The 24,762-nt window shown below is 48.9% G+C and overlaps 1 protein-coding gene across 5 annotated transcripts in view; it reads right to left on the minus strand.

Moving 5' to 3' along the window:
* Positions 1–24,762, minus strand: part of ZNF236 (zinc finger protein 236) — a 1,196,152-nt gene that overhangs the window by 9,162 nt on the left and 1,162,228 nt on the right. For 4 of the 5 annotated variants that reach the window (XM_078687874.1, XM_078687872.1, XM_078687873.1 and 1 more), the window contains one exon: positions 2,840–3,016. In XM_078687874.1, coding sequence (XP_078544000.1) covers positions 2,840–3,016 — 177 coding nt within the window. Of the gene's footprint in view, positions 1–2,839; positions 3,017–24,762 lie in introns of those variants that run through there. The other variant, XM_078687875.1, reaches the window with a different exon arrangement.

The following is a 24,762-nucleotide window of genomic DNA, read 5'->3' on the forward strand; positions in this document are numbered from 1 at the left end:
CATGGCTGGAGGGGTCACCTCGAAGGGGAGGGAGTAGCACCTTTGGACAATTTGCAGCACCCACCTGTCCGATGTGATGTTGCGCCAGTGGAGGAGGTGATGGCGAACCCTGGCCCCCACTGGCGTCACGTGGGCCTGAAAGCTCAGACTAGGAGGGCTTTGAGGCGGATGCTGCAGGGGTAGATGTGAACTGGCCTCGCCGATTTCCCCGGGCACCGCCACGGCGGTTACCACGTCCGCCACCGCGCTGGATGTTAGTCTGCGGCCCGTGGCTGGAAGGACGTGTGGGGACGCCCCTTCCTTGGCCATGAAAGGGGCGAAAGGCAGCAGATTGCTGGCGCGGGGCCGACAGGCCCAAGGACTTGGCCGTAGCCCTGGAGTCCCTAAAGCGCTCAAGCGCACTGTCCGCCTTGTCGCCAAAGAGGCGACGGCCATCAAACGGCATGTCCATAAGGATGTTTTGGACATCAGCCGAAAAGTTGGCGGACCTCAGCCAGGCGTGGCGACGAATCGCCACCGTCGTTGCCATCGCTCTACCCAGCGAGTCCGTTGTATCCAGCCCACATCGGATGGAGTACCGTGCCGCATCTCGACCCTCCGCAAGGGCTTGGGCGAGTTTAGTCCGGGCCTCCTCCGGACATTGTGGCAGCACATCCGCGACTGTGTCCCACAGAGAGTGGGTATAACGGCCCAAGAGGCACGCGGTGTTAACGGACCGCAATCCCAAACTCAGGGAGGAGAACATCTTTTTGCCATACTGTTCGTACCTCTTGGATTCCCGATCGGCGGGAGCCGTTAGGAATGCGGTCTGGGAGTTAGAGGCCTGTATGACCAGGCTCTCGGGAGTGGGGTGGGTAGACAGGAAGCAAGGGTCGCCCGGGGCCGGGCGGTGGCGTCTGGTCACGTTCCTATCTATAGGGGGACCTGTAGCGGGCCTGGACCAGGTACTCAGAAGAACGTCAGACAAGGCCTCATTAAACGGCAACAGGGGCTATGAAGAGCTTGCTTGCGGTTTAAGGACCTCAGTAAGGAGGTTAGTCCTCACAGCCGCGACGGGGAGTTCAAGGGATAAAGCCTTGGCTGCCCGCATCAACACCACACTATAGGCAGCCCCCTCCTTCGTAGCCACGGTAGGAGGGGAGACAAAACCAGTGTCTGGTGAGGTGGCCAAACCACTGGCATCCCCTAGCTCACCTGCCCAGTCCTGATAAGACTGGCACTCACGTGCCAGAGGGTCCTCAGACCCCTCCCAATCCGGCTCGCCACCCATCTCCTGGTACTCAGGGTCAAATGATGGGGCCGGCTCATCGAAGAAGAAATCTCCCATCGGCGTCGAAAGCGGCGTGGATCGACGCCGCTCCGGTGCCGGAACCGGGTCGAGGGGGGAGGAACGGGGACGACATTGTCCGTGGACGGTGCCGGGGGCGACACCCTAGGGGCCGGCGCCGGCGAGGACGTAAGGTCGACCGGCGACGACCCGGATCCAGCAGAACCTTGCGGCGCCGGGACCGAAGTCGCCGACGGCGCCAGGGCCCGAAGCACCCGACGGCGCCTGGTCCGAAGCACCCGGCCCGCTTGGGCTCCCAGTCGGGGCCGCTTGGCCCGAAGGCGCCGCGGAACCCGACAGAGAGAGAGCGACCTCATGGCCATGAGGAAGGCTTCAATCTTCTCCGGCGTCGTGTTCTGCCCAGGGACCGGCGGGTATGGAGCAGACCGCGATGCCTGCGGCTCCGGCGGAGCCGTGTGGGCGGTGCTGCCCGAACCCCCGGCCGCGTCACGCGAGCGTCGGGGGGAGTCGGAAGAGCGATGTCGCTTCTTCGACTTCTTGTGCCTCTTACCTGAGGACTTGGAGCTCGAGGAGAGGTGTCGATCCTCCGAGCCGTGATAACTCCGGCCCCGCGACTGGTCCCTCGACCTCCTTCCGGACCGGGACCTCGAACGGCGCGGGGCCGACTGCCGGAGCTCAAGGCGCTTCCGGGACCGCTCCCGCCTAGCCTTCGAAGTCCCGGCAGTCGGGGCACGACTTGTCATCGTGGTCGGGCTCCAGGCAATGAAGACACCGGCGATGGGGGTCGGTAACCGATATCAGTCGGTTGCAGTCGACGCAGGGCTTAAACCCGGGCATCCCTACCGGCACCGTTGGAGTCATTCGACTTCGAAAAATGATCGAAAAAGTTTAGTTAAAAATTGACTAAGGGTACCACTGTTCCCGGATCGGCGCTTGCTGGCGCGTAAAAAGTAGGAACTGACGTCAGCGCGCGAGGGCGGCATCTAAGTACTCCATCATCCCGGCGCCGACGACGGATGCGGAGCCGCAGACGACGCCTACCGATGCGCAAGGGTACTGCTATGCAGTCTGACGCCTGGGGATATTCTAAGGTAAGGAATCTAATATAACCCGTTTCTTTCAGATGGACAATCTAGAAACAACATTAATACACCCTTTTTGAGGCGCAACTGGAGAGGGGCTGGTTATAAAGAATGCTTGTGAAAATTCTTAAATGCATGGGTCTGTAGCTGTTCAGTGCATTTTGCATGGCTACTAGCAAAAAACCCTTCCCTGCTCCCAACATAAAAATGACCATAGTGGATTTTTCCACCTCTCAAGTGCAATTAACAGTTCTAAAATGTTAGATATATTTTATGATTTCAGGTGTGCTAACTAGAGATACTACAACTGGGTACAAAAAAGACCTGTGAATGGGGAATACGTACGTGTTTAAACAGTTGTTTGGACATTTTAATCTGTATAATCGTATGGAGGGCTTCTAAAAATAACTGTGCCCTGACTTTGAATTGATTCATAAAAACATTAACATTTAGAATATTTGTCACTTACCAGGATAGCCATGAGCTCTAAACATATGGAGTTTCATATTGCTTTTCTGTGTAAATCTCATTGAACAAAAGTCACATTCATAAGGCCTCTCTCCCGTGTGCATTTTCATATGCACCTGCAGCGCACTCTTCTGGTTAAAGGCTTTTTCACATAGATGACACTGAAATGGTCTTTCGCCTAAAAAAAGAAATAAGAATCTGACTTTCTATCACTTCTTGGCAGCATTACTAGATTACCTAACATGCGATGCTTAAAAATACTACAAAAATGTGTTAAGACTTGTAAGGAAGCGAGCAAGCAAAACATGCTAAACAGGGCCGGACTGGGGAACTAAAAGAAGTCCTGGCAAAGGTGTTCAAACCAGATACGTCTCTTTCCTCTCCATGCTATTTTTCCATCCATCCATCTATCATTCTCTTTCTTCTTCCCATCCCCTCTCAATTCCTTTTCTGATCTCTGATCTCTTCCCACCCCTATTTCTGTTGAAGCCACATGTGGCATCTACAATTAATCACTGGGAGTATTTATTCTTTGTTGTTCCCCATTGGTTTAACTTTTGGGAAAAGTGACTGAGGATACAACAGCAGTCCCAAGCATTCAGAAACTAGCCCTGCAATGGCCCCAGGCCACAGGGTAAATGCCGATAAACTAAAAAGCCAGCTCTGTCGTGGGGCTAAAATAACATGCACATAAAAGTCATGGCTCTTTCTTCAATAGTCAGCATTCTTTTCCTCCGACCCCATCTTATCGAAATCTGCATATATGCAACTAGTTTAAATACCCATTGCAAGTAATAGACTAAGTAAATCTATATTATTAATTTGACACCATAAAAAAATCTATTAATGTCATGCTAGCGAATGCTACATATACCATTATCAAAAATAATGTATTCAGCTCCACTGAGCCATAAAAGTCACAACTAGAAGACCAATAAAACTTACTTCATGAAATGAGAAAATTTTGTTAAATCATTAAAAACAAGTATTAAAAGGCTTCAGTATGATGACAAAAGCGTTCAATAATAAAATCGTACCTTAATCGTACCTTTATAGCACTTAATATGTAATTTAAAACAGCATGAACAATAGTTTAATTTCCCAAGCAGTGCAGATATGCAAAGGCCACAATATGAGATATGGTTTCTAGTGCTCGTAGTTTTGGCCGAAGAAACAGCCTTCTTTGTGCAGTGTAAAATGTACAAAAAAGTTTAAGTGTATAGTGCTTTGTTCTGCTGGGGTTTCACAATGACTACGAGGGAGAGACTAAAACCACGTGCCTTTTACTGGGAAGGCTAACAAAGTGTACGGTTTAGAACTTTAGAGACTAAACCGTGTCAGAAGGAGGGAGGGTGTTTTCTAACCTTCCCACTCTAGTCCCTGCCCATGACATTTATGCTTTTTGATTTAAAAGTGCTTTAGCTTGGGTTACGGGAATAGTTGATAAACTGCCCGGATTACAATTAAATATTGGGGCACCAAGCCTTTCAAAACTCGTTCTAATGTATTTAAAGTAATGTAGAAGGAAACATTCCTGCCTCAAACACAAGACAAGGGAACCTCCTCACTCTTGGACTACATGATTTGCACCTCGGATCTGTTTGGAACAGCTTTACATCTCAAAATTGAATTTGTTCATGGCAGTGACCATGCTATCCTACAAGCAAATACTGAGTGGAAGACACAACTTCTCTCGTCAAGCCATATTATGTTTATTCATAGCACAGTCTTGGTAAATCTGTCCCAAAGACGGATTCAATGGAATTCAGCAACATTCAATAAAATTATCACCATAATCGATTTAACGCAACTATTGCAAATAATTTACTATAATAATCCGATAACAAATTTCGAAATGGCTATTAAAAATGTATTACAAAAACTACAGGAAAAGTTAAACCAATGGGGAACAACAAAGAATAAATACTATAAACCAAAATTAGCTACTAATACAAAACAATCAAATAAATTGATAAGATCGCAGTTTCTAGAATACTCAATATCCAAACAGCGAGAAATCAACACACTGAAAAATCAACGCAGGAGAGAAAGAGAAAATAATAAGAGAATAACACAGGATAAAAACTGGGTAGATATGGGGATAGCGGCAACACAAAACAATCAACGTGCCTATTGGAATATAATCGCTAAAGAAACAGGCACGAAAAAAGCATTACAAGCTATCCCGGTGCCTCCGGCAGAATTACCTTGCCAATCTATATAAACTAAATTCCAATTCAGAAACAACCAATAATTTGGCTAGAAATCCCGAAGGAAAATCTTCAAATATTGGAGCTCCAAGTCCCCTGTCAATTGAGGCATTTATAAAAAGGGCAAGAACGACGGGAGCAACGGGTCCAGACCAAATTCCGATTAAAGTCCTCCAATGCAAGCCCAAAGAATGGAGCAAGATGCTATCTCCCCTGTTTAACCATATTTTCACCAGCGGGGAAAAACCCAAATCTTGGAAGGGGAGCATTGTAATACCCATACACAAAAAGGGTTCAAGGCTTTATCCTGGCAACTACAGGCAGATAGCCCTTTTAGATGCAACAGGAAAGATTTTCACAGCATCAGTATTAGACCATCTAAAGGACTGGGCCTTTTCTTCTGGACTAATCCCCCTATATCAAGCCGGATTTAGACCAAAGCACTCGGTCATTGACAATATTGCGGTGTTGCAAACCATCTTAGACAAATACGTGGCTATAAAATCCCAGGTTGTGTATGCTGCCTTCATTGACTTTACCACCGCATTCGATAGGGTGGATAGAGGAACACTCTGGAGAAAGCTCAACAAAATGGGTATCCCGGACAAATTACTTCATATAATAACATCATTACATTCCGGGACTTGGTATCAGGTCAAAATGGGGAGGGAAAAGGGTCTCACAAACCCTATCCCGACTCCAAACGGCCTTAGGCAAGGATGCCTTCTTGCTCCCCTACTGTTCTCCCTTTACCTTAGCGACATGCCTGAATATTTTAAACAGATATGCAATTTTCCACCTAAAATTGCCTTCCACAAAATCCACACCATGATGTACGCAGACGATGTTATCATTTTAGACCTAACACCATTTGGTCTGCAAAGAAGCCTCCAAGCACTCCACAACTATACGGAGGAAAACTATTTAATACCGAACATCACGAAAATAAAAATAGTTCAGTTTTCAGGAAAGAAACAGAGTACCAAATTTAACTGGTCTCTAGGGGGAAAAGTGTTGGAAGTGGCAAATGAATATACCTATCTAGGTCGAATCTTCACCAAATCTCTACAAAATAGGCTCCATACTCAGAATCTGACTCGTAAATCTGACGTTCATGTGGGGGCACTTTCACGGTTATATGCTGCAACTGGACAAAGACACTTTTCTTCTCTACTTCAGGTATACAGCACCTGAAGACCTGGCTTTTCCAGCAATAACCACCCTGTCCTGTGTTCACCTTTCCTCCAACGCTTCAGTCTGTCTTCGGCGCTGGGAAACCCTTGTTGGGTAGCTGTGCGCCATACAAATGTAAAAAATAAATAAATAAAAATAAATATACAGCGCCAAGATTCCAACAGTGCTGTCATACGCTCTTGAATACATCCCAATAAGCCAATGGAACTTTCTAGATCTAAAAGAAGGTAAGATCTTACGGAAGCTAACAAAGCTGTCTCAGGCTGTACCAGTGCAAGCTCTCCGCCTCGAGTTCTCATTAACCAGCTCCTATGCTAGAGGAATTGCCAATATCATTAGATGGGCATACAACCTCTTCCATGCGGAAGAAGGAACGCTTCGATCTCTACTTAAAATAGAAACATTTGAAAAAGAATCTCCGAAACATGTATTCTCAAGGAATGTTTTAACTGCTTTTAAGTTATCTAATGTTAATATTAATTTGTTACAGTCATGGACAACCGCTCAGCTGAAGCTCTTTTTAAAGCATTTTACTCCAAGACTCAGTTTTCAACTTGACTCTCAGCATTGCACTAAGTTGTCTTTCTATAAAAATTTTGTAGAATCTATAGTTTTTAAGAAAACACAACAGTATGTTAATTTTAATTTAAAGCATGGGACCAGGAGATTGATAGTGCAGCTCCGATTTGGGATACTTCCTGTAAAAACAGTTACATATAGGTGGCTACCAAAAGAAAAATCAAGCACTATATGTAACCTGTGTGATGGTGGGGAGCAGGACTTGGAACATTTGTTGCTCACATGCCCAAACGTGACAGTGGTAAAGGCAAGAAAAAGGTTCTTACGACCAATTTACACAAAATGTAGAATTAACTCTGTACAGGAATTGATCATACTATGTAAAGTTCCGCCAAATGAGTTTGTCTGCTACAATCTATACACATTTTTAAAACCTATTTTAACTTTGTAGTAGAATGAAAACCTTTCTGTTTAACAAAACTGTTTACAATTTTATATTATGTACTGAATATTTGTGGTTCTCTGTGGAGAACTAAACCAAATAAAATTAAATTGTATTTAAAGCAGATGACATCTAGGCAATTTTCCAGCTTCAGACAGTCTTGTGTAAGATGGCTCTACATAGCTGAGCTTTTCCAGATTCTGTGCCATACAAAAATGGTTGTTGCTTGATATGGTCTTCCAAATAGCAAGTTCAACCTCTTCATGGCAGCGGGCCGTCGATTGTGGAACTGCCAGGTATCTTACTATAAACTTAATATCCACAATTTGGAGAGGTTTGCCACCTTACAAAAAAACCAAACAAACACACATTTGCCCACCCATCCAGCCTCAACGTGCCTGCGTACACATAAGAACAGTTCCAGCACACTCGGGCTCACACAAGAAAGGGCTTTATGGAGGCTACAACACACTGGTAACGTGTTTCAACCGTAGCAGCGGTCTTTGTCAACCCCAATCTTGCAGCCATTCTTGTTTCCATTTCTACAACCACAAAGTTTCAACAACCTTATAGTGACACAGCCAAAGTTGCGAATAAAAGTGACAAGTCCATAGTTGTTCTCAAAAGAAAGTGTCCTGTGCCATATTTGCTGATAAATCTTAACAACTAATTATATAAAATGTACTCTGTGCCAGTATGGAGTTTTCCCAAAAGACAACAAGCATTAAAAGTGCCTTTACATTGACGACAGCTGTCTCCACATTCAAATCATGTGTTGGAGGATTATTGTATTGCACCAGTGTGCTTATTTTCCCAAAATTCTTTGTGATATAAATAACACAATGTATCGTCCAATTCATTGAGAACAAGCATAAGTCACATAAGTGTCTAATGTCTCAACATTGCTACTAATTTAATCAAAACCATCATACGGGGCAAGTGCCCATTAATACCCTTTGTTTTACATATGTCGGAAATTCCTACTGATTATAAGCAGATCTAACGTAGTGTTAAAGTGCAGTGTAAATAAGTGAAACTTTAAAAACGTTGTAGGTAAAACAATATATGCAGGAGTGGATTTAGGAAAAATCTAAGGCAAAATCATTGGGATTAAGAACCATAAACTCTAACAAAGTCACATAAAATGTCCTTCATGGTTAAAATTCATAAGTGGACATGTAAATCTTCCTCAGTGTGGAGACCCCTGGCGATCTTGGAATTAAATCGTAAAATATATTATGATTCTAATTGTCTTAGATGTTTCTCTCTATTGCCTCCCTTTATTCTTTTTGGCACCTGGTCTAACACAAAGTATTCTAAAACCTTTACTTTACTATCATGCATCTGTTCAAAATGTCTTGCTACTGGGTTAGTCTGATCTTTATTCCAGATGTCTCTGACCTGTTGTAAAATACGCAGGTGTGCACACAAAATGGTGCTGCCTATATAGTGTTTAAGACAGCTACATCTTAGGGCATATACAACAAACTCACTTTTGCAGTATAGAGGTTTCATGATCTTCCACTTTCTATCAATGAAGGGTAGGGCACTTCTGAGGTGTTGACTCCACAATTACAGGCTTTGCCTTTATGGCATCGTCTAAATCCCTTACTATCACTTGACCATGTTTCTTGCCTCATTGATTTTGCTTTGTGAAAAGTGATAAGAGGTCTATTTTGTGTCTTTGGCCCAAAGATGGGATAACTGCCCACTAAATGCCAATTTCTGAGAAAAATGGCTCTGATCTTTTGATGCTGCATATCGTACCCAGTAATGAAACAGAATTTTTGATCTTGCTGATCAGAAAGAGCTTCTTTGCTGTTTTCATCTGTGAAGATTAGCTGTTCCCTAGGTTTTGAATTTGCTTTGTTTCTAGCTTTTTCTAGGATAGCTTTGGTGTAGCCATGCAATTCAAATATTTCCTTCAGTTCACTCTGTGCTTTGAAAAGCTGTTCAAGACAGCTACAGTTTCTCCTCATATGTAAATTCTCTGTATAAGGGATACTGTACTTTAATTTAGTAGGATGGAAACTCTGCGCATGGAGTATTGTATTCCCTGCAGTGTTTTTTCAAAATGTTTTAGTATGTACTTTTCCATCTACTACATAGATCGTTAGATCCAAGAACTGTACTTCCTTCTCGCTTAGATATGACGTAAAATGTAAATTCAATTAATTCCTGTTAATTCTCTTCACAAAATTCTCTGCTGACAACTTGCTACCATGCCATATCACAAATAGGACGTCAATATAGCAAGACCAAAGGACCACATTCTCTGCCATCTCTTGGGCATATTGGGTTATCAGCAACTGCTCCTCCCCCACCAGCCCACATGCAAATAAGCTAGGCTGAGGGTGAAGCAGGTGCCCATGGCCGTTCCCCTCATTTGTTGATAAAGATCCATACCAAAGAGAAATATGCTGTTATGTAAACACCAATCCTACATGCTCATTAGCAGTTCAGTGTTTATATAGGGTTCGCGGCCGGGAACTCAGGAAATACTGCACTGCCCTAATGCCATCTGTGTGTGAAATGCTCGTATAGAGGGAGGAGACATCCAAAGTCATCTTTACATAGCCATCCTCCCAATCAATATCGTAAATTGTCTTCAAAAAGTCCCCTAAATATTTTGAAGTATTTTCAAATAAACTGCCTATGGCTGATCTGATTGGACGGTCCGGTGGAACATTTACATTTTTAATGATTTTAGGTATAAGATACAGGATTGGTGTAATGGGTGACTCCACTTCGAGGAACCTAAATTCTGCTTTTGAAATAAGCCCTACTGATTTCCTGTGAACGAAATCCAGATTAAATTGAATAGTAATGTATTGGAGTGTACCTTTGTCAATTTTTAAATAGCATTGCCTGTCATTTAGGCAAGAGGCCAAATGAATATATTACCACCTTTTTCTGCCTGCCTCACTACAATATCAGTTGTGAGTGTAACTTTGTAACCAGATTTCTATATCCTATCTCTGATGTGTTTGTTGATACCTTACAATTTTGCATGAAATACAACTCCTTTAAATCTTATACCACCAAATCAGAGAATAAATCCATAGAATCTTTTGGGACAACAGGTAAAAAGACTGACCTTGGTCTGAAAGGTGACTCCGACCTTCCATATACATGCAGACCTGGTTCCCTAATTAAAGAATCATCTGCTGTTACACTTGTGTCCCCTGTTGAGAGTCTTTCCAGATCGCGTAATAAACTAGAATCAGAAATTAACAGATTGTCAGAGTCTTCATTTAGTTCTAAATTACGCCGCGCTCCTGTCCTTCCAGTGTTAAAATATTTTGCCAATCTTAGTGTTCTGATGAATTTAAAACAGTCTATTCTGAACATAAACTATATGTTATGGTGTACAATAAGATAGACCACAAGAAAGAGTTTTCATTTCTTCTGCATTTAATTCAAGGTCATATATATTTACTAAACTGATGCTTGCATTATCGTCACTCATTTGTTCCTTTTGTTGGTTACTTTGATGGTGACCTGTTCTCCTTGACCGCCAGTTCTTCCCCTGCCTCTTCCGCCTCCTCAGAAAGTTCTTTCTTGGCCTTTCAGGGGTCTTAAATTTGTATTTCTGTCCCAACGTAAAAACGAAGTTCATCTTCCACAGAAGTTACCTTTGTCGTCTGACGAGTATCTTCATTGTCTGTCTCCACTTCAGAGCTCATTTCTGATCTGGTTTCCTCATTATTCGGTGCAGAATTGCCTTGCAGACTTTGTGACAGTTTTGGCGCCAAATGATTTCGAAACGATTTTGAAAAAGTGAAGATATGACTCTTCTAGGAGTCAAGTTTGTCCCTCCTAAACATGACAGCTTTACGGTCTTTTATAGTTTGTTGATATTTCTTCACTCTTTCATGCATTTCAACCAGTAACTTCTTAATGGTTTCCTGATCTAGTAATTTGCTTAGTTGGTCGGAGAGTGCCTCAATCTCTTTCAGCAATATTTGCCGATCGATATCAGCATATTTGATTTGGATTGCCAGCATTCTCTAGGATGAGTCGGCATTATTCTCTGCCCACTCTCTCAAACTGTCTGGATTCGTGTTTTCGTAAGTGGGGGGAATAAGGATTCGCAAATTTCTGGGAAAGCAGCCAACTTCCAAATACTGTGATAATGATTTGCTTTCCCAACATTTAGATGTTTCACGCTTTATTAGCTTTTCAAGTGCCTTTAATAAATCTTTGCACTCCTTCAGTTTCGTCATATTGCTCTCCACATTTAAATCACTGGCATCATCTAGAATGTCGACATCGCTGAATAGCTTTTCACCTGCACTGTCACGTTCTTAGAGCCAATTCATGCCTCCCAATAAAGTAGCCACTCACGCCCCAAAGTTCAAGTGTCCCGCTACATGGCTGAATGCGTTTTCCCGCTCTCTCAGTTATTGTTGACAGTACTGACTTGAGGCTTAAAGTTCTCCCGGACAGTGTCCATCATGACGCCGTGCTGATTTTGTACGCTTTTTTCCAACTCTCTGGGGGTTGGGGGGGGCTCTGCACTTGTACAAAGTACAGCAATGCCTTTTCCTCCGATATCCATGGTGCTCCTGAGCAAAAGGGCGTGCCGGAATTTGACATTGGCGGCGAACTCACATCTCCTCAACATGCCTTCTAACACATAAGAACAGACTCCAGCACGCTCGGGCTCACCCAAGAGATGGCTTTATTGTAGCTACAACACACAGGTAACACGTTTAAACCGCAGCACTCTAAATTTGCTCACCTCAAATGTCTGCTTTTCAATCAATGTCTTTAAGCATAGGATAAGCACCACAGTGCCATCCACACCGAGAGAGAAAGGAACAGTCTTTTACAATTTTAAAGCAAAGTCTTTAAGCATAGGATTAGCACAGCTTGGCATGGATAGAATTGTGCTAAAAAAAGAAAGCAGACATTTTAGGGGAGAAAATTTAGAGTGTCCCTGGTGTTGAGAGTGCTCTATACTGGAGCAGCTCTCCACCTAAACTTGAGACCTACCCAGAGATCTCTGCTTCTTTTTTGCATAATTTATGCATCACTCTATGCCTGAAAGGGTTTTGTTTTCACTTATACAGGGTGCTCCCTTGTGTCTGGACAAAGCTACACCTCTCTGAAGAGATCTAATGTGAGAGAAACACGTTTCAGGGCTTGCTTATTTTCATTTCAGGTAGGCTTGGATGATATTTTACCAATCCAAAGCTGTAATACTGTGCCTGGAGTGGTAAACAGCTTTGGCCATTTTACAGCTCGGTATGGATAGCACTGTGCTATTCCTTTGCTTAAAGACTTTGCTGTAGAAATGGCAAAATACTTTGTCCCTTTCTATTTCAGTGTGGATGGCACTGTGCTAATCCTATGCTTAAAGACTTTGATAGAAAAGCAGACATATGAGGTGGGCAAATTTAGAGTGTCGCTGATGTTGAGAGTGCTCTATACTGGAGCTGCTTTCCACCTAAACTTGAGAACTACAACAAGGATTAAAGTAACATTATAGCTAGGTAAATATGTAAGTGACAACATTAGCGTTTTGCACTAAAAAAGAAAGACAATCACAGAAATTCACAAGTTATAGGTAGCAGAGCTAATTATAATCTGTTCCCACCCATGCACTGCTTATGACCTCACACATTACACCACTCATAATATGTTTTATGACATAATTTATGACATCAATGATGCCATCTCAAACGACAATTGATGACATCACGGATGTCAGGGGTTCATGGCACGACAACTGACGCAGGTCTTGCTGTCATGCTCGAGGTACCAGAGGCAGACGAAGTGTGGGTCAAACACCAACATTTGCCAGTGACAGGCGCCAAAGGGCTTAAAGCACAAGTTACTTACCTTCGGTAACGATATATCTGTAAGAAACAGTAGTTAGTGTTGGATTCCTTACCTTAGAATATCCCCAGGCGTCAGACTGGATCCGGAAAGTTTTGCGTAGCAGTACCCCTGCGCGTCGGTAGGCGTCGTCCACGACTCCGCGTCCGTGGCTCCGCGTCAAGTCGTCGTGGTCGCCGGGATGACGTCGGAGTACTTGGACGCCGCCCTCGCACGCTGACGTCAGTTCTTGTACATAGCTTTCCGCGCCAGGAATGCAGAGCCATGACAGAGACCGACACTGGTGCCATGAAACTAGGGCCCTGAAAGGGATGACCTTAACCCTAGATATCGGTTTGCAGAACGGGGAGGATGGGTGGGGCGGTAAGGAATCTAACACTAACTACTGTTTCTTACAGATATATCGTTACTGAAGGTAAGTAACTTGTGCATCTGAAAGAAACAGGTCACTGTTAGATTCCTTACCTTAGAATAGATACCCCAGCAATACCAACCCCGGTGGTGGGTCTGCGAACCAACATCACACAAAAAAGTCCTGGAGAACGGAACGGCCGAAAAAGTCATCTCTCCGGACATGGCTGTCCAGGCAGTAGTGTCTAGCAAACGTGTGCAGCGAGGCCCACGTAGCTGCCTGATAGATGTCCTGCAAGGGGACTCCCCGACCTAGGGCAGTAGTAGCCGCCGTGGCCCGAGTGGAATGGGCCCGCAGCCCAACAGGAGGCTCCTTCCTAGCCAAAGAGTAACAGATTTTGATGCACAACACGACCCACCGAGAGATGGTTCGTTTGGGCACCGCCCGTCCCTTCTTCACGTCCATGTAACCAACATAGAGCTGGTCGTCCACCCGGAACTGGCGAGTGCGGGAATGCGGTCTGGGAGGAGGAGGCCTGGATCTTCAGGCTCTCGGGCTGGGGTAAACGGACAGGAAGCTGGGGTTGCCCGGAGAGGGGCGGTGGTTTCGGGCCACGTTCTGATCTACAGGAAGGCCTGTAGAGGGTTTGGACCAGGTGCCCACCAGAACGTCAGTGAGGGCTTCGTTAAATGGCAGGAGAGGCTCCGAGGAGCTTGCCTGCGGTTTGAGCACCTAAGTGAGGAGGTTAGTCCTCACTGCCGCGAACGGGAGCTCAAGAGACAAGGTCTTGGCTGCCCTAGTCAACACTACACTGTAAGCAGCCACTCCTCCGTAGCCACGGTAGGAGGGGAGACAAAGCCATTGTTGTGCGAAGTGTCCAGACAACTGGCCTCCCCCAGCTCATCTGCCCAGTCCTGGCTCAACTAGCACTGCACTGCCAGAGGGTCCTCAGAACCCTCCCAGTCATCCATCCATCTCCTGATAGTCAGGAATAAATGATGGAGCCAGGTCGTCGGTGAAGGGCTGCGCCGGTCCGACGCCGGATCCGGACCAGGGCTGGGACCGGGGACGTCGTTGTCCGGGGATGGCGTCTGGGGCAACACCCTTGGTGACGGCGCCAGCGGAGGAGTCGTAACGTCGACCGGTGTCGTCACGGAGCCAGGCCTGGATCCTGAGGAGCCCTGCGGTGTCGGGACCGGAGTCGTCGACGGCGCCGGGGCCGAAGCACCCGACGCGCCAGCCCGCTTGGGCTCCCAGACGGATTTGCGGGGCCCAGAGGTGCCTCGGCGGGTTCCGACGGAGGGAAGCGCGACCTCATGGCCGTGAGGAAGATGCTAATCTCCTCTGGCGTTGCGTGCAGCCCAGGGACCAGCCGGTGTGGAGCTGGATGCGGCGCTTGCGGCTCCGGCGGAGCCGGTGTCGCCCGAACACGCGGCCGAGTCGCGCGAGCGTCGGGGGAGTTAGAAGAGGGATGTCGCTTCTTTGACTTCTTGTGCCTAGACTTACCTGAGGACTTGGAGCCCGACGAGTGGTGTTGACTCGTCGAGCGGCAATAACTGTGGCCTCGCGACCGGTCCCTCGACCTCCTCCTGGACCGGGACCTTGAGCGGCGCGGGCCGACTGCCGGAGCTCGAGATGCTTACGGGACCGCTCCCGCCTAGCCGTCGAGGTCAAGGCCAGGCAGTCGGGGCACGACTTGTTATCGTGGTCGGCCCCGAGACAGTAAAGGTACCGATGGTGGGGTTCGGTCACCGACATCACCGACGATAGCTTGATTTCGGAGCGGGGCCAGATCCAACTTGGTGAAGAGGCGGCGCCAGAACGGCATCGGTTCGACCTCCAGCGAGGCAGCCACCTGTGTACAGGAACGGCAGGGACCAGGGGAATGACACGTAACCTTCGGCCAGCCTCGGCCTAGCATGCGTAGGAGGTGGCCAGGCGAGCCATGCGGCGCCGCCAGAGCTGACTCAACCTCCGATGAGGCAGCCGCCTTCGTGGTGGGGCGAGAAAGGCCTGGAGCAGGACAAGGGGTCCCCATCCAGTCTCGACCCAGAGCGGGATGAGGAGGGTCCACTGAACTCCGTGGCACTGCACGGACCAGCAGGTGCTGGTGCCGTGGCGGCGTCAGCTCTGCCGTGGGCAAGGCCTTTGCCTGCTCAGAGGGCCGAGCGAGGCTCTGGGATGCGATCCGAGCCCTGGCGACCTCCCGCGACACCACAGGAACTCCCGCGAGAGTTTGCAGCGAGGTAGAGACGCCATGGTCTGAAGGAAGGACCCCCGAAGAGCAGCACCCCGACAGTACCACATCCTCCAAGCCTGGATCTGAACCAGTGGAGGGCCCCGCGCAAGGCAAGGGATCCACTGACGCCCAAGGAGGGGAAGGAGGAGACGCCAGCGAGGCCTGCAAAGCCGCAGCATAAGTCTCCATCTGGACTCTCGACGCTTCCTCACCGGGAAACGGTGAATAGGAGGTCGACTCGCGGGCGACATCACCTTCGGAGAGCCCGCGCCACCGGCAGGCCAAACACCAGCCCCCAGGGACAAACTGCAACACTTACCCACCCGGGTGCAACGCTCTTGCGACATCGGAGAAGGGCAAGGACGACGACAACGGCCGTATCTTAAGCCATCAGCCGAGGCTGATCAAGGAGAGGAAGCCAACATGGAGAGGCGCGCTGAGAGTAGTTTCATGCGGCGCTCCCGCCGCGACTTTGGCTTCAACTGTTGGCACGCCTCACAGACAGTGGTGCCGTGATCCTCCCCCAAACACCACATACAAATGAGGTGAGGATCCGTTGCCGACATTAGACGCCCACACGACGTGCAAGTCTTGAAGCCCGAAGGCATTCGCACACTGTTCCACTAAAAATTAGACAATTGGGAAGAAAAAAGGGGGCCCAAAACAGGCCCGTAGCAAAGGAAAAAACGGACGTAGGTGTGCCAGGGTGCGGCTTATTTATATGGCTTCACGGTCGTAGCGTACGCGGACAACGCCTGGGCGGAGTCGCGTGAAGCCGCCCCGCCCCAGGTGCACAGGGATGCTGTGGCAAAGTTTCCGGATTCAGTCTCATGACTGGGGGATAATTCTACGTGAAGGAATCTGTGGCTAGTGCCTCCATCAGATGAACCTATTTACAATAGGAGACTTGAATAAGGATGGCTGACCTGGTAGCCGAAGAAAAACATAAATAGCTGCAAGGTAGCCTTTAAGAGTGCCCAGGGCAGAGCCCTGGTGGGCTAAAGAAAGTAGATACATAAGGACCTCTGAAAGAGGGGCAGAGAGGGGATCCACCATGCCACAAACTTGTTCCATCAACAGGCGTATACCTTTTTCGTGGAGGGACGCCTGGCTGCCAAGATGACTTTACAGACTTCAGGTGTAAGTTCAAAAGCTGGCAACTGTTGCAGCTCAATCTCCACGCAAGTAGGTGGAGGCTGGATAGGTTTGGGTGAACCGTCCCCTGCTGCTGCAACAGAAGATCCTCCCGAAGGGGCACTCTGATTGGAGGATCGATCACTGTGCTCAAGAGCTGGGGTACCAGACTCTTCGTGACAAGTCCGGAGCCATAAGAATAACTTGGTCTCGGTCACGCCTGATCTTCTTCAGCACGCGGGGCAGAAGTGGTATAGGCAGAAAGGCGTACAGGAGGCTGCAACTCCCCTCGCAAGAAAAAGAGTCATGAGCGAGAACCCCCTTGGAAACTCCAACACGCAGAATTGCTGACATTGCGTATTCTCTTCAGACAGATCTAACCAAGACTCTCCCCACTGCTGAAAGAGAACTTGCACCACCTCAGAGTGAAGATGCCATTCATGATCTACCAGGCACCGATGGCTGAGTATGTCTGCCCTGGCATTCAGGGAACCTGCCAGGTGTTGAACCATGCCCTGATGTTCCAGCCATGCCCAGAGGCGAAGAGTCTTCTTGACGTACGGTCCATGACCCCACCCTGCCCTGTTAGTTGCAGAACCACATGGAAGTGGTGCTTTCTGTGAACACCAGCATCACCTTCCCTTTCAGAGAGAGAAGAAATGCTTTCTGTGACAGGCAGATCGCTTGGAGCTCCAACAGATTGATAAGGAGCTTGGACTAATCTGTCACTACTGTGAGATCTGGTTGGAGAAGGGAGAGGGATCGACCTCTGACCCAAGATGGGTTCGTTAACCACCACTGCAGTTCCTTCAGAGAACAGGACGTAGTCGGAAAGATTCCCCTGATGCTGCGCCTGCTGGAACTTCAGGACCCACTGCAGAGCCCACACATGCCATAAGGCATTATCCACCAGCAGGAGGCAATGAGGCCCAGCAGCCTCAGAGTCATTCTCACCGAAATCCAGGATAGAGGCTGAAACATCGGTATCATAGCCGGAATATCCCGGACTCGCTGATTGGGAGAATATGCCCGTAACTGCACTGTGTCCAGAACAGCTCCGATGAAAGCGAGCGTCTGAGAGGGAGTTATGTGTGACTTTGGCACGTTGATAGTGAACCCATAGCGAATGCAGGAGATACGTCATAGTCTGGAGATGGGAGACGAAAGTCTCGGGTAAGCCCGCCTTCAACAGCCAGTCATCGAGATAGGGGAAGACTGGAACACCTTGTAGGAGAGTGGGGTCTGCAATCCTATGGTCACCCCAGATTTTTGCTTTTTGCTTCACTGGTTTAAGACTTTCCCTGGCTGTGGGCCTGCTAATCAGACCCACAGCCTAGCTGTTCTCTCTCTAAATGGACAACCATGTACTTTAGGTGCATTTACCAATTGGTACTGGGCCACCTTATCAGTCCCTGTACAGTGTACCTTAGGTATCCAGGGCATAGGTGTACCCAGGGCCTACCAGGGGCTGAAGCATGTATTATGCCACCCCTGGCTGGCCACCTAAAACTGACACAACTGGCTGCATGACAGTTGGGGCAAGGTGGTGTAATCACCCTTTGCTATAGGTATAGTATACCTATATCTAACCCCAAAATGGACACATATATTCCTATAAGTCACTCCTATGGCAGGCCTTATCAATTCTGAAGGCAGAATGCTTGGAATTATGTGAGATGGTGCTCTGGCATGAGCTGAGCCCGTCTGCAGTTTGCGGAACCAAGTCCTAATAGATGTTCCATGATAACGCTATACCATATACTCTTAAGTGCTTTATCCACCTCGCGGTTAAATGCTAACTCTGGTATAACATTATCAAAACATGTCGAGTAAGGTGTCATACGAATTGGAATACTACCCCCTCGCCAATTCTGGCGACGGGGGTAGCATTCCACCCTTCTAGAGGGGCACGACATGTATGTAACTGTGAACCCCGGTTAAAGTTAACTCGAGCCTCAGCATCACAAAATGGATGCTGCCACCACAAATACAAGTCTGACCTCCTGCTGCTGGGAGTCCTTCCAGCGAGGATGGCTTGGACAAAGGGTTTCCTGCCTTGGGAGGTGCTAGCACCACCCCAGACAGGATTTTGTGTATTGAGGAGGGAGGCCTGAAAGGAATGAGACATGCCTGGGGCACACAAGGTGCCCTGTGCATACACCGGTTCAAACCAGTGGCTGGGGCATCCCAGCCCCAGCTCTGGTGGGAAACCGGACAAAGGATAGGGGGTGTAGCCACCCCCCTTCCTGGTCCCACCCAGGGGAGGGACCTAGTCAGTAGTGCAGCCCCCTTTAGGAGAATAAAGGTAGGAGCTGGTCCCATTCCAAATTAGATTAATCCTGAACTACTCTACAAGAAGAAACTCTGGACTTCGACGTTCTGCTCCACAGAAGACTGAAGAAATCTCCCTTGTGGGCAAGGAGTGTCCACCCTGCAACTGCAGGCACCATCAAGCATCCAGCGGCTTCACTTTGTCTTCCCTCGAGGATCCAGACTTCAGAGCCCGACGAGACCCGGATTCCCAGACCTCTCCGACCTCAACTCACATCTGCAGCAAAGCTGAGACTCGTGGGTGCGACGAGACACGTGGGACCGGCCATCTTGAAAGAAACTGCACTTCGCTTCCAGCACGACTCCCGAGGTAAACTCAACCAAGTGCTTTGGGGAGAAGCCCCAGCCCCGAGCAGCTCCTGCACCGAAGATCAGCCCTCCAGCTTCCACGAGATCTGCGTGGGGCCCTTCTGCTTGTTTGCTGCTCGACGCGTTGTCTGGTCACTTGCCGGCTGGCTAGTGGCCTCCTAGATGACAAACCTTGAAATCTTCACTGCTGGTCTGGTTGCTCCAGACTGGCCCTTGCTCCCTTCCAAAGGAGGGGCACCCCGGACTCTCCTAGTCCGCACCAGACGCTTTTTCCACTCACTGCGTGGGTTGCCTTTGCCAAGGCCTGTTGACGCTGATTCCAGATCCAACACCGCTGACAGCGAGAGCCTGCGTGGGACAGCTCGTGCCTCCATCCTGGTCGTCGAAGACACCTCCTGGTCCACGTGGCTGCAGAGTCAAGCGTCCACTCTTCACCTGATCGCGACAACGACATCTGGTTCCTTCCTGGTTCCACACCGGTCACTGGCTAGTGACTTTGAACACTGTCCCCTCTGCTTTCAGGTCCTCTTCTTCACCGATCCACCCTTGGATCGCACCGGACATCTTCCTCCTGGTCGCCTGCAGCATCTTTTCCTCCAGGCTCCATAGACTTCAACACGAGAACCCGACACACTTTGACACCTATGCACCCGCAGCCCATGGGTGAGGTAATGAGAGCATTTCGGTGCTCAAGCGTAGTTTAACTGTCCTAGTGTCCAGTTCCACTGTCGTTTTAGTCCTAACTAGTCAGGATTGTCCGTACTCACCTTTAACTTGAACTGTACTGTCCATAGACGTTGTTACGCATCTCGCGTGTGAGTTCACACTCTGCACACGTGTCCCGTGGGCCTCCTGTTACTTACCTAAGGTGAAGATAGCGTAGTCCCAGCGAACCTTCAGCCTCTGTACAGCTCCATTCCTTCTATCGACTTTCACATTCCACTTACTTAGTATATGGTTTGCCGTGCCCCTAGGGCACCATTGTAATTTCGTGCAACTTATCGTATTTTTCCTAAGAGATTGTCATGTGCTTAGCCCTCTGACCTCTTAAAGAGTTCAGAGGTGTTGTTATTAATAAATATACTGTTTATTTTCATAACAACCTGTGTGGTGTCCTTTCATCTGGTATTCAAGGGGTTATATTGTGGTAAAACAGCTGGCTTCACATGCCAAAAGAGTTTAGCCTAAGACTGCTTTGTCCATGCTACCATTAGGATATCTGGTCTATAAGGTTGACTTACAACCAATCACCATAAGGGTTGTTTGGACTGATACAAGGTGATCACTAGAACTAGTGAGCATCATATATCAGGCCAACTTCTCACATTGGTGTGCAGCGGTTGGGATTTGAGCTTGCTGTTGCTTTTACCACGTATAATCTTGAAATATCATTTGAAAGATCACATAAGGTACTCTAGGTACATATAACAAGCTTAGAAATACTCTGAGTTCTACGGAACCAGCTGTTGTAGTAGAAAGGGCCTAGCACACCCTGACTACAACTCTTAGCAAGGGATCAGTAGGAAAACCCATAGTGTAGGTAGGTGCATCACTTACACCTCACTAGAAAGCATGTCTACCCATGGTAGAGACTTCAGAGACTCCCCTAGTGGTTAGTGACCCTCCACAGGTCCTTTCCAGATATGCAGCTCTCAGTTTCCAGGAGATGAGACAATTGTGTACCTCCAGGAAATTGAAACAGGGTTCCAACCCTACCACACCTTTTCTGTTAGGTCTCTTAGAGACATATGATGCAAGAAAGGCTGCTAACACAGACCTCTCTAATCCAGATAGGAGCATGCCTGCCTTAGACGGTACTCTTGGTGATCCAGACCTCCCTGAAACAGAGAATGTAGATGAGGAGGAGGAAGAAGAAGAACCATCTGGGGATGAGGCAGACAAAGGTCCTGTGATAGCCAGCAGACTCACAAGGGCCAACTTAGACCTACATAGGAAAGAAACTGGGGGACCCCCAGTGCTGACCCTAAGCAGGCCTAACTTTGGGGTTAGAAGAGATAGATCTAATTCTAGGGACTCCAATAGATCTGTGCACTCTCGTGCCTCTCATGCATCTGCTCAGAGGAGGATGACTTCCCCTCAGAGGAGAGAGCATGAGGCAAAGATGAAGGAGGCTAATCTGAGGATCCAAAGGGAAGAACTTGCCCTTGCCAAAGGGAAGAACTTGCCCTTGCCAAAGAGAAGCTTGCCTTTGCTAGAGAGCAACAGTTGAGTGGGGTAGTCCCCACTGGTGGCAGCAATATCCCTAGGGCTAGAGAAAGGGGGTTTGATACTAGAAACCTGAGTAAAATAGTGCCCTCCTATAAGACAGGAGATTTTTTTTTTTTTAATTTGTTTTTATTGTTGCATCATAACACCTGGGTACATAGTGGATCAACTGCCGGCGTGGCATCAACATTCAGCAACGGTCAGCCGTGCGCGCAACATTTCTGTATATAAACTTGTGGAATTTGATATTTCTTCCATTAAACAGTACAGATCAATCAGATATGTTCTCAGGCTGGGATCATATAATCGTGCTCCGTAAGGGGAGAAAGGAGGATACAAGTGGGTACATGAATTCCCGCCTTGGTGGCATAGGCTCGGGGTCTGTATAGTTCTTATAACTGTATTACCAGTAACTGGGGGGACATAACTGTGGAAGGGAGCAAAAAAGGCGTTGGCAAGAGCACGGTAGAGGTAAAACCAGGCGTCGGATGTCGGGAGACAAGGGGTTCCCTCAGTGTGCACTCGTATTAAGGTAGAGCAGTCAGAGAGTGGGGGGCGTTCCTTGTTTGTGCGTAGTGGGATGGTCGGTGTGGGGACGGGGCCTTGACCAGGGACTATGTGCTCACTCGAGTGGGAGGGGGGGGTGTAGGTGGGTCTTCTGTGTGCAGGGACTGCCGGAAGCTATGCAGGAGCATGGCCCATGCCATGGAAATGGGATGCTTACGCGCACCTCTGGCCTCCTCCTCCCTCAGGGCATCCTCCTCCGCCGCCGCCCACTTACAAACTGCCCCCGTCCATGCTGCTATGGGGGGACCTTTCGGGGATCGCCAGTGCATAGCTATGCTTCTGTTTGCCAGCAGTAGTGCCAAGGATACGAAGCGCCTGTGTACTGGTTCTTGTTTAGGGACATGAAAGATGCCTAGTGCACTGGACTCCCAGGAGGCTAGTGTTGTGAGGCCCGTGAGGTCCGCCAGTGTGTCGTGCACCGTTTTCCATAGGGGGTGAAGGTCGGGGCAGCTCCAAAACATGTGACGAAAATCAGCGTCGGGGGATCGACATCTGGGGCATAGGAATTGTGTAGATGGGTAAAACCGTTGTAGGCACGCCGGGGTGAGGTATGCCCTGTGTAGTATATAGTATTGGATGTTTTTAAATCGAGCATTCCTAGAGACGCGCTTCGGGGCCTCGAGCGCCTTGGTCCACTGAGTCGTGTAATGCACGACCGATGTCTTCCTCCCATGCGGCCCGTAGGGCCGTCAGAGGGGCGTGCGAGAGTTCCTGGATCGATTTATACAACCAGGTGACCAAGTGGCGTCCCACTCCCATGTGTAGGATTGTGTGTATTACTGGATGCGTGTCTGGTTCACCTGCCCTGAGATTATGGTAGGGACGGAATCCCTCGAGTAGCTGTCGATGTCTGAGGAATTGACCTGGGGGAAGGTCATACTCTGCGACCAGCTGATTGATTGGTTTCAGCTGTCCTTCCTCGAAGAGCGACTCCATATCCGTGATGGCGCAATGTGTCCATTCAGCCAGCATTGGCGCCGAGAAATAGGAGTCCTGTCTGGGGCAGCCTACCAGCGGTAGTAACGGGGAGTATGGGGTTCTACCGGCGGCCATCCGGTGGACCCGCATCATACATCGACGCGCTATCGTGACTTGAAGGGGGTACGTACGTCGGGGTTTGGTGCCCGGGAGGAGAAGACGGGTGAGCTCCGGGGTCGGCACTCTACCGGTCGGGGTAAAAGTCTCCTGAGTGTATCGGTCCGCCGTCCAATACGACAGCCATTGAAGCTGCGCCGCCAGGAAGTAGGACTCGAAGGAAGGAGCCCCGAGCCCACCTTGTGTTGTGGGAAGTTGGAGGGTTTTCAAGGCCACTCTGTGTCGGTTCACGCCCCAAATAAGGGTACCTAGGAGAGAGTTGAGGTCCCGGAAGAAGGATTTGGGTGGCACCACCGGCAGGCTCGTGAAGTGGTAGAGAAGTCGGGGGAGCATCACCATTTTGGCCAGGGCTATCCGCCCTACCGGGGCCAGTGGGAGCTTGTTCCAAAAGGCAACAGTCGGGCGCAGGTTAGCGAGCACTTTCCGGTGATTGCCGTCGAAGATGTCTGCCGGAGAGTGGTACAGGCGGACACCGAGGTACCGGGGAGCTTCCGTAGACCACGTGAGTCTATGGGTTCCCAGCCCAACGTCACGGGGAGGTAAGCGCGGGTGGACGGGATAGATCGTGGACTTGTCCCAGTTCACCTGGAGTCCCGAGGCGTCTGCGAACTCAGTCAGCGCCACTCCTATGGGAGTTAGATCCGCCTCAATGTCCCGGACATATATGAGGTCATCTGCGTACATAGAGACGCAATGGGTGTCGTCCGCGAGCGGGATGCCCCAATGTATTCCCTCCTGGCGCAGTCTGACCGCCAGCGGTTCGACGGCCAGGGCAAATAAAAGAGGTGACAGTGGGCACCCCTGTCTCGTGCCTCGGCGAACCTCAAATGCAGAGATGTCTTTCCCAATCCACACTCGCGTTGTTAGGTCGGTGCATAGGAGGCGAGTGTATGCCATGAGTGTCGGGCCAACGTTGAGACGACGTAGGATCGAAAAGAGGTACGGCCAGGTGAGAGTGTCAAACGCCTTTTCCAAATCCATAATCAGGCAAGCGGCGCGGGGGAATCTGTCCCGAACCAGAACCTGATCATGAACATGGAAGACGCGGCGGATGTTCTGTGAGGTGTTCCTTCCCGGCACGAACCCACATTGGTCAGGGTGGACCAGTGGGCGTATGACCTGGGTGTACCTGTCTGCCAAGATATTCCCGAGGATCTTACAGTCTGCCGACAGGAGCGTGATAGGACGATACGAACCCAGTTGGAGTGGGTCCCTGTGGGGTTTGGGGAAGGTCACAATCACGGATTCCCGCAGTGACTGGGGAAGCATTCCCAGATGGAGGGCCGCCGCAAACATCCGAGCCAATCGGGGAGCCAGCAGGGCTGAAAACGTCGAGTAGTACTCCAGTGGGAAGCCGTCGAGCCCCGGGGCTTTGTTCCGGGACAGGGCACGTAGTGCTTGGGTGACATCCGAGGGTGTTATTTTAGTGTCAAGTGTGCGCCTGTCAGCGTCCGATATCGCG

This window comes from Lissotriton helveticus, chromosome 4_1, assembly GCF_964261635.1.
Source record: "Lissotriton helveticus chromosome 4_1, aLisHel1.1, whole genome shotgun sequence".
In the NCBI taxonomy this organism is placed as follows: Eukaryota; Metazoa; Chordata; class Amphibia; order Caudata; family Salamandridae; genus Lissotriton; species Lissotriton helveticus.